This window comes from Colossoma macropomum, unplaced genomic scaffold (assembly GCF_904425465.1).
Source record: "Colossoma macropomum unplaced genomic scaffold, Colossoma_macropomum, whole genome shotgun sequence".
Classification (NCBI taxonomy): domain Eukaryota; kingdom Metazoa; phylum Chordata; class Actinopteri; order Characiformes; family Serrasalmidae; genus Colossoma; species Colossoma macropomum.
This window is the reverse complement of record NW_023494794.1, coordinates 7,131,975-7,148,474: the sequence shown is the minus strand read 5'-3', so window position 1 is coordinate 7,148,474 and position 16,500 is coordinate 7,131,975. Positions and strand designations below refer to the sequence as shown.

General features: G+C 37.5%; 2 protein-coding genes and 1 long non-coding RNA gene across 3 annotated transcripts in view; all 3 read right to left on the bottom strand.

Moving 5' to 3' along the window:
* The window catches only part of LOC118815043 (histone H2A-like), a 1,219-nt gene extending 494 nt beyond the window's left edge, over nt 1-725 (bottom strand). The window contains exon 1 of the mRNA XM_036580975.1: nt 702-725. Within this exon, the coding sequence (XP_036436868.1) occupies nt 702-725 (24 nt within the window). The remainder of the gene's footprint in view (nt 1-701) is intronic.
* A 3,518-nt stretch (nt 726-4,243) lies between these two features.
* LOC118814999 lies at nt 4,244-4,870 on the bottom strand. Its single transcript, XR_005007773.1, has 3 exons — nt 4,725-4,870; nt 4,483-4,561; nt 4,244-4,316 (listed from the first exon to the last, which is right to left on the bottom strand). It is a non-coding gene; the product is annotated as an uncharacterized LOC118814999 (long non-coding RNA).
* Nucleotides 4,871-5,849: 979 nt separating this feature from the next.
* Nucleotides 5,850-16,465, bottom strand: LOC118815042 (C2 calcium-dependent domain-containing protein 6-like). The gene is made up of 16 exons (XM_036580973.1): nt 16,370-16,465; nt 15,096-15,617; nt 14,239-14,340; nt 13,911-14,006; nt 13,666-13,717; nt 13,389-13,513; nt 12,512-12,643; nt 12,360-12,407; nt 12,205-12,273; nt 11,995-12,086; nt 11,402-11,530; nt 10,025-10,154; nt 9,825-9,920; nt 9,171-9,230; nt 8,497-8,991; nt 5,850-5,896 (listed from the first exon to the last, which is right to left on the bottom strand). Exons 1-14 carry the CDS (start codon nt 16,463-16,465, stop codon nt 9,219-9,221), a joined length of 1,701 nt encoding a protein of 566 aa, XP_036436866.1. The 3' UTR covers nt 5,850-5,896; nt 8,497-8,991; nt 9,171-9,218.
* Between the last annotated feature and the right edge of the window lie 35 nt (nt 16,466-16,500).

Below are 16,500 nucleotides of genomic sequence, written 5' to 3'. Positions count from 1 at the left end.
AGTTATGGCAGAGTTTATATTTTTTTGTTTTGCATTTTTTCCAGTATGTGTATCTCAGCAATAAACACAAATTGTATAAACATTTAAAATTGGCAGAAAAATGCATATTCCAGTGTAAGTCCCAATCTCAGTGTTGCATAGGACTGTATTCCTAAATGTAAAAAGGTACAAACTTTTAACTTTAGTATAAATGATGAAATATTATCAGAATTATAGCGACTGGATAAAGAAGTAAACACAAACACTTAAACTATTAAGTACTTTTGTATTGACCAGTGTTTACTGCATGTATCATTAGTTTGATTGAGGTGAATCTGGCTTTTTACATGAAGAATTAAAGTCAGATTAAAGGAAAGTTTAAACAAAAGTCTGTAGCTGATTGTAGTTTAAAGCTAAATAAAGCAGGACACTCAGTGAAAGGTAACCAGAATGTAACCAACAGCATCACAGAGCAGCTGTGAGTTCACTAACAGAGATCTACAGCAGCTGATTTGTTACTTCCACCACTGCTTTGGATTTAGTCACTTGCACAATCATCCAGAGCCCAAGAAGAGAAATGTAGCTTTACTAAAACATTTAAAGGAGAACAAAAACGTTTAACACTTTTAATATCTAGCCTGCATTAAACTTATTATATTTTTAAACGAATCACTGTTCTTATGTTATTTTTCTTTTGGAAATGGCTAAAAAGCAGGATGTACGGTGAACCTGAAATTGTTCCACATGTTCCTCACATAATTGAATGCTGTCTTAATGTAGCTGGAAGAAAACTGGCAGAGCTGATATTTAATGGAGCTGAAATAATAACAATTTTTTAGGAGGAATGAAAAGGAATAGTGATGTTCACCGAGGTCCACTTTATAATATTTGTGTAGGATTATATACCAAATAGTCATAAATCATTTTTCATCATCATTCAGTGTATTTATTTAGGTTGAATAAAATTAGTTAATTTTCTTGTTACTATGTAAATATATTTTTAGGCTGAATTGGTGAGCTTTGACATGTTTTACATGAGAGAGAGAGAGTAGAGAGAGACGAGAGAGTGTTATTAGCAGGTCATGTACCAGTACAGCTCTTCATGAGTGCATCATTCGTTGTTATTCTGTGTTCTGCAGTGCTAGGCACAGTGTCACGACTAGAGCACAAATACACTAACTACTACGCTTCACCTCCGCTTCCTTAGCCACTCAATGCCAAAATGTTCCTTAACTTCACACAATAGAATAAGTTTTTCCTAAAAGGAATATTTCATATTTCATTTTATAACATTTCTGCATAATTAATTGGTTATGTAAACAAAGTCATTGAGAGGAGATATGTGAAATGCACCATTCTAGAGAAACTTACTGAACAGAATGCTCACACAGTCAAGTCAGCTGTCATTTCTTCTATCACAGATAAATTAATAAATACAGTCACACCATACAAACATTATAGATACCTTTTCTGTACATATACAGTAACTATACACTACAGCACCATGAAGCTCAGGAGAGCAGAGAAAAGAGACAGCTGTTGGTCCACAGCAGCAATAGGGTGTGTATTTTTATGTATTTTTATTTTTAGTTTTCCTCCAGATGGGATGGATGTAAACCTCTGTGTGATGGATGAGAGAGATCCTTCCTAATGCTGCACACTTTTCTTTTATACTATTGGGTGTAGATGTCCTTAATGGCAGGGAAGCTTGATCAGTGTGATGAACTGGGCAGTCGCCACTTCCTGGCACTCTGTGAATAAAGAGTTTCGAGGCTAAAATAAACTATTTTTTTTCGTTGGTGTTTTTGATAAAGTATTAATCAAACTAAGTGTTTAAAATTTAAAAGTGTACTACATGAAATGTTTAAAGGCTATGTTCATCAAAATATTACTGGATAACAGGGATGAGTCCTTAGATCAGAGTTAAAGTGAGTAACAGGGTTAAACACGGAGATCATATCACCATTAAGACGAGATTCACGCAGTAAAAACATAAAAAGTGTGATCTGACCCTGTTCCCACTTCAATGCTTAAGATAGTTTTTGATATGTTCACAATGTTGTTTTAGCTATTGTAAATTGTTCTCTGTCACAGGTGCTTTCCAGACGCTTTTAAAACTGCCTTGGTGAAGCCTCTGCTAAAAAAACAGTAGCATGGATCCTTCCACACTAATAATTTTAGGACCAATTTCAAACCTGCCTTTTTTTAAGCAAGTCTTAGAAAACGTTGTTTTCAAACAAATAATGTGCATCAAATATCGAGAAGTTTCAGTCAGTTTTGGTTATAACCGTACTGAGACACATGTTTGCGTTGTAAATGACCTCAGACTCAGCACTGATGCCAAAATCCTTAGTGGCAGCTTTTGATACCGTCGACCGTGAGATTCTACTCCAACGTCTTGAATGCTGGGTCGCCTCTCAGGCACAGTTTTAGAATGGTTTAAATCATATTTAGGTAATAGGCAGTTCATGGTTTCTGTGGATGTGTTCTTAGACTCTGGGCTCTGTTTATCCCACTGTCACTAAAGTAGCTTTCTGTCATCTGAGAAATATTGCTAAAGCTTGGCCTTTTCTACCTCAGAGCGACACAAAGAAACTTGTTCATGCATTTGTTACAAGGCAGACTTGATCACTGTAATGCTCTTCTTACTGGACTTCCTAAGAAAAACAATACATTCTTTACAACTCATACAAAATATGTAAGCATCCTAACAAAAACCAAACAGAGAGATCACATCACAAGGGTTCTTTAGTACAGACAAGGGTTCCTGTCGAGAACCATGAGCACTTTCTTTGTATGCTGACATAGTTCTTCAGATTAATGGAGAATGTGCTGTAGAGGTTCTATATAGAACCTTTTTATATATATGATTTTTCTAGAGCAAAAACAGCTTGTAGCCAAATTTTACACCAACTGTTTAATGAAAATACTTTAGTAAACATGCACAGCGACTCTTTAGTGCCCATAATAACATCAAAGTATGGAACTGCTCTTTTGTCTTATTGCATCTGCAAGACAGACAGATAGAGAGACAGACAGATAAAGAGACAGACAGATAGCAAGATAGATAGATAGATAGATAGATAGATAGATAGACAGATAGATAGATAACCTTTTTTTCCACAGATGAATCATAAATTTAAAGGTTTAATTAGATTTCAGGAGTCATGTTTATTTATTACAAGTTTATTTTAAGAAGGGCAGTTCAAAGTGCTTTACATAAATAAAAGCAAAATAAAAACAGCACAATAAAATAAGGGGGAAATAAAAAATAAAAGGAACTAAAAAGAAGTGCAAAGTCTAAAGAGAAAGTGTGAAAGACACACAAAATAAAAAGAAGAGTTCAAAGATGGACAAATGAGGGGCAGATCAGAGATCTTCTGGCAGCTGTTTCCAGCTTCGAGCAGCAGCGAGCTGGTTTACTGCAGCTAAACAGACGTTTATGTTTCATATTTTGGCCAAACCTGTTTCTGCTTTATGTTGAATACATTCTATTCAAAGAAATAGAGTTTTAAGAGAGTTTTAGAGTTTTAGTTTTGGTACGTTGTGTGATGATTGGCCACTTTGGGTCAGTTTTGGGCAGAATTCTGTTGGAGTGGGATCAATTTTAGACTGTAAACTTATGTGGTTCAGGTCACATTGAGCTTGGAACAGAAGGTTCTTAGCCAAAATTCAGATCTGGACTAAAATTTCAGGCAGGATTTAAGGTTTAATTGGATCCGTTAGTACACCCAGGTTTCTGACTTGGTCTTTAATCATTGGAGCTCTGAAGTGCTCACTGACCTTCAGTCTTTCCTCCTCATTGCCAAATAATATTACTCCTGTCTTTATTTAGCTGGAGGAAATGTTGACAGATCTTTTAATTCAATTCAAGATTTATTTCTAGAGCACTTTTTACGAGCGTCACAAAGCAGCTTTAGAGAAAATCCGGGTCCAGCCCTAAATGAGCAAGCCGAGGGCGACAGTGGCAAGGAAAACTCCCAACAGCAAGAGGAAGAAACCTTGAGAGGAACCAAGACTCAAATGGGGAACCTATCCTCCTTTGGTCGACTCCGGATTTGCACTGAGCACTGACACACAGTATCTGTGGGACCACAGTCATTTGGTGAGAGAGCGAAGTAAACCTGGGTGTCGTCAGGATAACTGTGATAAGTGATTTTGTTTTCTGGCAGGATCAGCCTAACGAGAGCATGAAGAGAGGTGAAGAAGTGATGATGATTAGATAAACAAACTTACAGAGGAATGAGGCAGCTCATTTCCTGAAGCAGGAGAACATCCTGGTGCAAATGGAAGGTCTCCAGGTTTCTCCTTTTTTGAAGTCTCACTGTTGGCTCCACCTGCAGAGAGAAAATCTCACATTCAGTGTTTGCCTACCTAATAATTGAAATGGATATATTATTATCTATGAAATGTCTACTTTTAAAGTACATTGCCATTTATTTCACCCCTTTTGCACGTTATTAAATCTAACTATATATAAACTAGATTAACAATGCAACTTACTCATATCAGCAGTGCGATGACTCTGCAAACGGTCCTGATCTGAAGTATGAGATCTGGCATTATTGTCCTTTTTGGATCTCTGTGATGTGAGACATTAATCATATTATCAACCTCGTAATCATTTAAGTCTTATCACAATTAAAATGTTAATACTAATATGCATATAATATTATGCTACTAATATAATGCAATTAATATCACGGATAAAATAGCACAGTAAAACTACTCAAAATTATCTTTACCTTTTTGAAGATGTTTGATTTTTGGCATCTTGAGATGGAAGTATAGGCTCTTGCGCAAAATATGTGCAAATTCCATCAATGACAGAATCGACGATTGCAAATGCCTTTACTGAGCATTCAGACGGAGTTGGTTTCACACTGAATCTGTCTGGCTGGTGTGAGCACTCGTGAGCAAATGGAAAGAACTAACAAGGCAGCTCTCTGAAGACTTCAGTAGGATTTGACTCCTTCCTGAGCTGCCTTGTTTCGAGAGTCCTCACTCAACTAACTCCCTGATTGTGATGCACATCTTGGGAGGGTAAGTCAGATCTGTCACACTTTCCCTCTTGAGTTCTTTAGCTTCATTCATGGAGCAGATCTCTAGTATCACCTCTTTCTGAAGTGCGTGATCTTCAGATGTCTGTTTCTTGGGTTTCTCGGTCCTCAGCTCAACAGGCAGTGATGAATGAAGGCGCTCGACTGACCTATGTTTGGATGCAGGAGCTCAACCATTTCCATCACATTGCTAAGAAGCTCGACCATGTGAGAATCCTCCTTTTCATCAAGAGAGCCACCGATAGTCTCAACAATGGCACTGACTACATCTTTGGTGACCGACTGCAAAGAATGACATGAAGATCCTGGGCTTGCAAAGAAAAGCGTCTGAGAGTCCACGTTCAAAACCTCTCCAAGCTTTGGAACGATGATTTTGTGTGATACGGTGGTCACAATCTTTACGATTCAATACTGACTCTTCTTTCTGTAAAAGACTTCTGCAAATTTACACACAAAATTTCAATATTTAAAGAAAATAAAGGCGAAAAGCTCTCCACACTAACTTACTGCATCTATTTCTTTAAGATCAAAAGCTTAACAATTGCCATTTTGGGCTTGGCCAATTTTTTGCCAAGGAGTGTAGATATTTTATTTTGTATGCATAGCAATGTTATTGATAGGTATATTTAATATTCGTATACTTGTACATACATTTGTATATTGTGTATGCATGATACTGTTTATGTAGAGTAAATTGAATTGAATTAAATCCTGGCTGGACCACTCAGTCCTGCGTACATACCGATCAGTCAGGCTCTGCAAGAACGGGAGACGTCCGTGACAAAGCCGAGTCATCAGGCTCCAAGAGAGACCTGCTGCTGTGTTAGGAAGTGCTTCACCCGCCATGTTAGACAGCCCTGAGATTTAAAACATAAAAAACAAGAAATCAGGGAAAGAAATACAGGTAACCTACCAGATTACACCATTACACATAGTTACCGACTTTATCCCACAGCAGCTTTGTTTTGATAAGACACAAATGTTAATGTATTTTTGTCCTGCTGACAAAGTAGCATTCTCCACAAGTGGATGCCATTAGCAATGTGTGCGTTATACCAGTTTAGCAGTCACATCATTTTAAATGCATTACTGTCTAAAAAAATCAAGCATAACTAAAACAAACTAGTAACAGATTATCAAAATTACAGCAGAATCCTGTTTGCACAACAGACAATGTAGCATTTTCCACAAGGGATCGATATTAGCACAGTATTTTTTATGTGCATCATTGAAAGGGGGGGAAACCAACAACAACAAAGTTTGAGATTTTAAAACAAAAGTTTAAATCTGTGGATATTATTTTGGAAGATGTGTTAAAATTGAGTATTTGTACTCATTACAAAAGTCCGGAGAAAAAAATAAATTTTACTTCTTCCATTTTCGTTTAAAACCTTCAAAGTACAAATCTAGTGGTAGCTTGTATAAGACCTTTTAAGTGAGTTTTTGGCCTTGAGTTTTCACTTAAATATCTTTTTCCTGAAGTAAGCTGTATAAAATCTCTTCAGGAAAGTGTTGAAAGTGAAAAAATCCAGATTTGTAGCTGAAAATGTAAATTTAAATATACAGCTTTATATTTATCCATTAACCATTACTATTTGATTGGAGGTGAATGCTTTTTTTCTGTGTCAGCACTGACTGACACAAGCATCATAAAAGCTCGTTCTACACCCTCCGCAAAGGTTCTACTGGGTTCCACTATAGATACACATCATCGAAATACATACAAACGGACATTAGCAGCAAAAAGGTTCTGTGACTTGTAATAGTGGAACTCTGGTTATGGTTATTAAGGAAACATACACATATAAGTTCACCACCATAGAGACTATACATGATAATAATAATAATAGGCCTAGTAACAACTAATAATAATAATTACAACAACAACAACAATAAAAATAATAATAATATTACAACAAAAACAACAATAATAATAATACATTATGTAATATAGAAGACAATAATCAGCGTCATAAACTGCAACATAATTAGCACTGTACATATAAAAATAACCATTTTGTCAAATGCATTTTAGTGTTATCTATATTCTGCTTCTTTTACTATATTCTAGTTATATTCTAGTATATATATTACAGGGAGATTCACTCGAAAGAGGCCTATTCTGTAATAACTCTATCTAGGATGAATCAATCTGACCGAAACAATGTGGAATGAGCTCCTCAGTATATGGAGCTTTGAACAAGCCGGGATGCCCCTGCGTTGAAGTGATGAGGAAGGCGCCAGACAGCTGTTGTGACGTTTAACCTCCATTTGCAACTTCCGAATGCATACCCCTGTACCCCTTCATGTGTCTGGCAGAAAACGGAGATCACTTCCCAGCATCACATGTAATGCAATCGATTACACATACGTCAAGGTATGTAGGGTTTTTTTTGGTTCAGATTGCTTCATCCTAACGGGAGTTACAACAGAATATTTGGGGCCTCTTTCGAGTGAATCTCCCTGTATAATATAATACTGGTTCTTCATCTCTATTCTGGTTCTTTATTTTATTATAATTCTTTATCTATATTGTTTTTTTTTCTCTTTTCATGATTAGGGTCCTGATTTGATTTTTCATTTTTGAATTATCTTCTATTCTTCCTTCTTTTTGTGGGAGTGGACAAGTTTAAACTGTAGTCACTTTTTATCTGATTGTGTACCAGAGAAGTTCCACGTTGTTCTACATAAGAACACTTTGGTTTCTACATAAATATCGCACATCCGAACATTACACGCTCAACTAACTGACTGAACACGAGGCCGGAAACTACAGCTATTTATGAGAAAGTCCCGCGTCTTCCTAACAGTATTCTATTGAAAAGTCCTAACTAACTCTCCTATAGCGCTTGTCTGCATAGGCTCATCATGTTAATCCTGTATATTTATCTTGTTTAATGGCGCCATCAGAAAACATTACTTATACCGTGCAGTTTTATATGGACAAAAAAACCCCTCTTTTCAATGAGTACAGGTAGTAATATGGTTCCTCATATTTTGTTTGTTAGACATAATACTGTTTTCTAAGGCCCATACATAATGTATTTTCCTCTGTATGATGTTCACACATCAGTTACTGTAAATCATTGATTAAAAATATCAAGCACACAAACTCCAAATATAAAGGATATTTATACTCATTCTCAGCTCTTTGCTACCATCTCTGAATTTCCACCAATCCCTTTGAATAAGCAGTATACTCTAAAACCCTAACATAAAAATCGGAGTGGAAGTTTATTGTGAGTGGTGTGCAAGGAGTCATCACATTACTGAGAGAGAGAGACAGACAGAGAGAGAGAGAGAGAGAGAGATACATAGATAAAGACGGAGAAAGAGAGAAGTTGGAAATGTAGCTATTCAGCTAGAGATTTGTTAAAGGATTGGATTGGGTTCATTCCATTTTTCTCTCTAATATGTGATGCGGAATTTTCTGCTGACATCAACGAAATTCCAATACCTGGTACTGGATCAGTGCCATCTGTAAACTAGAAGTGTAGGCAGGCCACATGTGTTGACCAGCTTCAATGGGGCTTCCAGTACTCATTGTCATGGGCACAGGCAGTGGTCAGTCCACAGGCAGGCAGGCAGACAAGAAAAATCCATAATCTGAAAACAGCAGGGGCCAAATCACAGAAAAACGAAGAACTGTAAACACTGAGAAAGTTGAACATGAGAATTACAAGATTTTGCAAAAGACGAGACCAAAGCTAGAGGTATTTGTTATCTCGTAAATGAGTTTTTGATTCAGCTGCAGGTGTGTGGAATGTTGAGTAGGCGGAAAACAGGATGGTGCTGTTGCTGATGAGAGCCAATGCAGGAAGAGAGACTGTGATTCTGGCTGAGCTGGAGACTGGGGAGACCATCAGAGCAGGAGACTGGAAATCTGGCTGGGCAGCTGTGAAAATTGGGGCTCATCATCATCTGAGCTTCAGACACCACATTCCATTCTGTACTGTGGGGCAGAACAGTCCAAATTCCTTATAAGAATTGGGATGGATGTAGTGGAAGCCATGTGTCTATTCTCTCTGATAGCTTAAAAGGCTATGAAATGTGGCCAACAAAGGGGCTGCAGGAATGGACCACTTCTATCCATGCATGGAAATATCAGGTTAAAAAGATTGCACCGTGTACCTGTATATGAGGCTCAGGAGGATTCACCAGCAGTCAGTCGTAGGCTGGTCATTTTGTGTTCTGGATGAGACATACAAAGATCTGGTAAAGACTTGTGCGTAATTAGATCATGGATCAAATAAGTAAATACATAAAGAGACAGTGTAATGCCCACCCCTTTAATGCCAATTTTTTCATGGATTAGAATTTTAACAAGGCTGAATACTGCAGGTATTAAGAAATAGTTCTTATTCCTACTGGGATCCTGGTATTGCTCATTATTGTAAATCCAGTGGTAAAAAACACACCGATATTCTCTTTTAACAACAAGTTAAGGCATGTTATTTTTCTTCTGATGTTGACTTTCTTAATTCAATTACCAAATATTCTCTAGGTAATATGTGAATTTAGTATACCCTTATATGTATGATTGAATATATATAAACGTTCAGCCACAGTCAGAATGATGTATACATTTGGTGTGTCCGTTTGTGGCTAAGACAGGGGCTTCAGGAATTGTCCGCTTCTTCCCATGCATGGAAAAATGTAATTAAAATAATCAAACCTTCAACTTATACCAGAGTTTCATCCAGAGGAGACTTGGAGGCCATAAGAGAATGACACTGGGAGTGAGGCTGGCTGAGGAGACTGCGAGGCCTTGCCTTACTTCCTCACCTTACATTTTGCTTTTCCTTTTTTAACTGTCTCCTCTGCCTTTCCATCTTCACTATTCTCCTCTCTTCTCCTTTCTTCCGCCTCTTCAGACCGGATCTGTCACAGACAACATTACCTTGCTTTTAGCGTAGTATCTAACACAACAATACACCATACTAGCACAGGAGTTATACAGAGGTGTGCACCACCATCCCACACACCTCTGTGCTCTGGTTCGTTTTACAGGGAGAGCTGGTGCGAGTTCCTGTCTTCAAGATCAAACTCTCCAGTAACTGCACCCTATCCTCTCCTGTCTCACAGTCCTCCAAGTCTTTATGAAGCTGTGACAACCTGAAAAACACAAATAAAACCATAAAGAGTTATAAATTGTTAGATTTTCTCAACTTGTAATATTATCACATAACAAGGATTCTCACGAAAGTTAAATCAAAACTGGGAATGCTTAAACTGTTCCTAAATATTATATAGAGCTGCAACGACTGATCAAAATCACTGATAACACTGATAATGAAAGACTGCAAGGAATCCAATTATCAATTAGTTAGATTAGACTGAAAGTGTTTCCACTTCTCATTTACATCACTTAATTCAAAGGGAAAATGTAGATGGTAGACACTACAGTACAAGGCTGTGCACGACAGGAAAAGAAAAATATGGCAACACCACTTTAAGGTCATCTAAAAAGAGGGTTCTCTATCTGATGTTCTATCTGATGATCTTACCCAGCATGGCAGAATGACTCATTGATTATGACGAAAGCCACCACCCCTTGTAAAACCTGCCATCCCTCTTTCTATTTGATGTTGCACTAACATTATTATGTGATATCCAAGAAAGTGTCTACTATACATACTTTAATTCCATCCATATTAGAAATTTACTTGCCAAGCTCCCTTGGATGTAGGTGGACAACCCCCACTTCCACCAAGTGGTTAGAAATTGTATATAGAATATCACAGATGATGACCAAACTGTTTCTGTGTGGTTAGCAATATCAGATTTCATTATATATTGTTACCAACCACCCAGAACTATTTCATTTATTTTTGCTTCATCATTAGAGGATAAATCATTTGAATAGCAATGCAAAGTTCTTGTAAAATCAACCTGCCTGCATAATGATTGTACTGCCATTTAAGACTTGTTTATGTGTTGTTCCATTACTCTTTCTGCCCCATTCACACTGAGTAAAGCAGTGTTTTGGAGGGAAATGCAGATCTGTTGCTGCGCCCTTGATAAAAGTCCTTTTGGTTTTTTTTAAATACGATTTAAACTATATGGTAAGACATAATCCTTGTATTTTTAATTTGTAAAACATTGTGTATAATATTGTGAAATATTAATTTATTGGGAGGCTAATAATTGCATTTTTTATTTCTTTCAATGAGTGACTGACTAAAGAAAGTCATAATGAGCTGATTAGTTTATAAAAACAGATGTCGGTTGCAGCTCTACTCTTATGTGGTATGAATTACTGCACAGAATCACTATATAATTTGCCCTGGTCTAGACCAAGTTCATTGTGTGGCTTCTTCATGCTAGTCTCAGCTTAGGCCTTAATGAAGCTCGACACTGACCTGCCTCTCCTCTCCATGCAGTTCATTATGCCAGCTGATATTCTGCATTTATTGTCTCTCTGTGCGTCTCGCTGTATCAGAGATGACATGATGTTGACCGAGGATGGTCTGCAAGGGGTCGTCACATTGCTGACAGAGAGAGAGAGAAATATGTCAATTTGTTGAAAATATCAGACAAACATTAAATAAATGATGAATTATAGTGTTACTATTATTTACTGATAGTGACAGATCTTTGAATGTTTCATTAATAATATAAGACACAAGAGGCTGTATGTAACAGTGATTTTGCACTGAAAAACAGCAACTAAATACAATATAATAAAATATACGTATGTCATTACTGTGAATAATAATTGCAGTACAAAATTCTTCTGCTAAGCAATGTAGTTTGTTAACTGCAGGTTATGGATGCCAAACAAGATAATGTTTAAAGAATAATGATACAGAACTCAAGTGAAATGTGTGGTCATATGTGTGGCTCGTCCAATTGGATTTTAGAACTGAAAAATCTCTTTAGTAATTTCTATAATATAAATGCTTATACAAATATTATTTTAGTCATTGTTTTAAAGAATGTCTATATAGCTCACTAGTGTGGATCTCTTCTGTCCTCAGGAGGTGGGCAGCGGAGAAAGAGGGACTCCTCCACCAGATTCTTCATCTTTCTTCCAGGATGTTTCATCTGTAGTGAGAGAAAAACAATGTGCTCACTATCAAGATCTTCTTTTACTATAAGCAACAACATGACCACCACACTTCTATAGATATCAGTACAATCTGCATCTGTTCTGAACACCAACCTGGTGAGAGTACCCATAGCCAAAGGACCCGTATGTAAAAGTCAGGTCTGCATCCAACTTGCACACTTTCTGAAATTATAAGAAATCAATCTTACATCTCTTTTCTTTCACATAAACAGAAAAAATTCATGTAATATTTCAAAAGCATGACTTACTTTGTTTCCAAGCCTCAAATCAATCTGCTGGCTAACCGATGATTTCTGCTGGAAAAAAAAGAATCATTATGTTAGTCATTATTGGTAATTAGAGACACTGAGTGGCTTAAAAGAAAACTTTCTACAGATGTGTGAATGAGGGTGTGTCTCACAAAAAGGACTTCCTGCAGCTTGATGGTGGTGCTGCCCATGAGTTTGGGGGCAGCTGAATCACCACCAAAAGAGATTAAATCCACCTTCACTGAACTGGACTCCTGGACCCCTAGAGCCCCTTCTTTTTGGATCTGCAAACACAGTCAGGAAAGCCCAGAAGGATTTCAATTATTTTGGCAAAGCAGTTCTTCTCATCTGTGCAGTTTCTAATCATGTGAGCAGCCACTTACTCTGTTTGGATAATAATGCAACTTGAAACAAACGATTATCTTTTGCACAATTATTGTGGTAAATAATATTATTGTGCTAAATTAAAATAAGAAGTATGACATGTGAGCATTGCAGTGCTTTACCCTATAGCTTGCATTTTGTGAATCATTTCTTTGTACAGCTATAACGTTTGGTTTAGAATCATAGTGTATTGTCTTTATTTGTTGTTGCTGCTAGCTGTGTAGCCTTTAAATGACTAATTAGTAAAATAGAAGAGTAAAGTAATGAAGTTGTATCAGCAGTCCTGTGTAACAGAAGGAGTAGTTTGCTAATAAAATGTTATGATTTTAAAATATTAAGCATTTCAAAGTATCTTAAAGCTATATTGCATATTTACAGGTTTGAAAAGGCAGTTGCTTCAGATTGCATTGATTTGTGACTTCTGCCGCTGAAGTGAACACCTAAATTCACTCTATCCCTCACCCCTTCAAGCGCCCATCCAATAAAATTTGTTTGTGTAAATACAGTAATGATACGACCCTTAAGATGGCATTGAGAATGATTAATATCATTTGAGTGATATACAAATTTAATAAAATCTTTAATTGTAACTTTACTTATTTATCTGTTGTACACAAGAAGAAGACACTAATAAGTAATATTAACCTGTATGGAGAAGTGTTTCACTTCACTGAAGGTCAGGTTGTCTTCGAAGGGCTGCAGTCTGGAGCACTTCACCATTCTCCCAACAGTGATCCTCACCATACACTGAGTGTCTTTCTGTATACGTGCTGGTGCAGGGGTCAGGAAAACAGCCAAACCAGAACCAGCACAATTGATCCATGCAGACAAAATCAACCGATTATAGTTTCATGGCTAGATATCAACACAAACCCACAGACTACACATATAACAGTGAGACTGGAATAAACTCTAAGGATACTGTTTTTCCTGAAGTCTCTGCAGCTTCTTATGCGTATAGTCAGGACCCCAGTCTGTGGAAGGAAAAAAACATAAAAACATCCATTCGCATCATTCCCTAAGATATTCACGATTAAGATGACTTTACACTTGATAGCATCCCACCATGCGGACAGTGAGAGAGCCAAGGTGTAAAATGCTGAAATAAAGAGACGTTTCAAAATATTTTAATCTACTTGTTATGCTTATAAAATTAAAAAGACAAACCGGAGCTCCGAGTGGCACCAATGGACGAGATGGGGACTTGTCCTTAAGCTCCTCTTTCTCATCTTGAACAGGCTGAATTGAGAATTTTTTCCGGAACTGCAGTGCAGAATCAAAAAAAGGTAAGCAAACAAAAATATACAGAGTTTCAGTAAATAAAATGCTCAATTAATTTTTGAATCTGTACAACAACAAATTTTAATGGTGAGACTCCTTGAATGAAATACTGTTTATTGTTTATTGTATAAAAGGAGCAGATTTCAATGGCAGCTTTCCATGAAAAATATCATGTAAATGCATCTTTTTGCACAGTGAGGGAGGAAGCAATTACCTCTATGAAGGACTGAATTCCAGAGTGAATACTGGACAGAACACTGGACAGCACTCTCTGCACCACATTTTTCCTAGACGTGCTGGGTGCTGCAGGCTCCATCTGAGAGATTCAAACATGGTTTTGTTTACATATTATATAATCAAGCCACGTTACCAACAGAGTTATTCAACACAACAAAACAGAATGTGTGAGTTCTAGAACTCTGTGCATCTAAACAACCATCCAGACATCAGCTGCTGAGAAATATGACTTTGTCTTGGTTTCAACATATTGGCTAAAAATGATGATATAATGGCACTTAGTAGACTCATAAAAATTAATAGTAGTTACCGAATAATAAGCACAAGGTTCAAATGGATTAACCTCTTAAATGGCCAGGGTCCAAAGCTTTATTACACACTGTTACATCGTAAGCATAGCTCAGCCAGTTTGCATTGAAGCCCAGAAGTTACTGAAAAAAGGCTTTAGAATGTAATAAGCCTGGGATTTTAAAGGGTTAAGTAAGTTGAAGACACTGGGCCTCATTCACCACTATCTTCTTATGTTTTTTTCTTTCATTTTTTCTTAAGAAAGGTCCTAAGAAAAAGTCTGTCAGGTTCATGATGTGTTCTTAAAGACTGTTCACACCTTTGCTCTTGAGTGTGCATAGATTCTGTTCTTACCTAAAAAAATCCCAAATAAGAACAGATGGCTGAATGTCAGAATCTACATGAATACTGCGTGGGTGAGTTTTAGAAAGAAATTTCTTTTTAAGAACGGTTGGTGAATGAGGCTCGCTGTTTTTAACCCCGACCACTCTTCACCCCTGTATTCTTTTTCTACAGGCCCATTTAGAAGGTGGGCTTGAGTCTCACCTGTAGGTTCTCTATCTCGATCACAACTTCTTTTCTGCTCTCTGTTGCCTCCTGACTCTCTCTCCTCTCTTTCAGCTGTTCCTCCTCTCTCTGCTTCTCCATTTCCTCAAGCAGCTCTTCTTCACTCTTCTTCTCCTTTACAACTTCCTGCCTCTCACTGACTGTAGCCATCTTCCTATCATCCTGCTTTTCTTTCTTTTCTTCCATTTTTCTTTCTGTCTTGGCTACAGTAATGATTATTTCTTTACAGATGACCTCCCTTTGTCCCGTCCTCTTTTCCTCCCTCTGTTTTTCTTCCTGTATCATTCTTTCCTTCATTGCTTCCATCTCTTTCTTCCATTCCTGCTTTGTCTGTCTGGTTTTTGAAGTCTCCATCTCTACTCCTGCTATTTTCTTCTTCAGGGTCTTCAGCTCTCTTTTCAGCTCTTTCTTTCTCTCTCTGAATCCCTGAATCTCCTCCTCGAGCAGTCTCACTGCCTCTTCCAGATCCCTGATCTCCTTATCCTTCTCCTGCTCCAAATTCTGAGATTAATTATGAAATTATTTTAAAAAATTTTAGGAGATAAGGTCACAGACTACACAGTAACTTAAATAGCAGTATGCAATGAAGAAATTCTCACTTTATAATTAGTGTGAGTTCCACTGCTAAGATAATGTTCAAGTCTGTCAACGCTTCAATGTTATGTTAGCACCAAACTAGCGGTGGTTGACATTCACTTCTCAAAGTAGAGTTCAACACTACTTTAGCCAGCCCTACATAAATGCAGGCATTTGAAGCAAGCTTGCGACAGACAATGCAGTATCATATTCTTTACTTTTGTAGGTTTTATAATGAATTCTTCAGTAAATGCTAACTCTCAGTATTACTGGAATGGCCAGTTAGCCTATTAGCAGCAAATCACTTCATATTCTTGAAATCTATAACTAACAGTTACAAACATACATGCATTAGTGCAATCCTGCTGTTGTGAACTTTTTCAGTGAGACTTAAAACAGCGCTTCGAATGCTAATAGCGCCCCCTTGTGGAGAATCTGCTAAACACAGCTTTATAATGACCTGCGAATACCCAGTATATCATTTCATGATGAACTAATCACTAGGCTGAATTACCTTCCTCTGCCTCTCCTTCTTTCTCTTCTGGGTGGTTTCCTTCTTAGTCAGCTCCGTTTCTCTCCTCTCTGTCTGAAGCTGCTGGAGCTGCTCCTCCTCTTTCTGCCTCTCCTGCTTCCTGCCCTTTTTGCGAAACAGGAACATTTTAGGGATGCAGTTGCACCCGCAGGCTGGGGGACTGGGTGGGGGGCTCAGCTCTCGCTCCTGCTTCATCTCCTGTGGAGCTGTTGACTTTACAAAACAAAATGGCTGGATTCATTCAAGTGTGCTCCTTCAGAGTCTGATAAATAACTT

Excerpts from the sequence above, each read along its gene's own strand:
- LOC118815042 (XM_036580973.1), bottom strand. The coding sequence starts at position 16,465 with ATGAATCCAGCCATTTTGTTTTGTAAAGTCAACAGCTCCACAGGAGAT. Across the intron at positions 12,644-13,388 it reads TGAAACACTTCTCCATACAG|ATCCAAAAAGAAGGGGCTCT; the intron begins GTTAATATTACT and ends CTGTGTTTGCAG. Across the intron at positions 10,155-11,401 it reads TGCATGGAGAGGAGAGGCAG|GTTGTCACAGCTTCATAAAG; the intron begins GTCAGTGTCGAG and ends TGTGTTTTTCAG.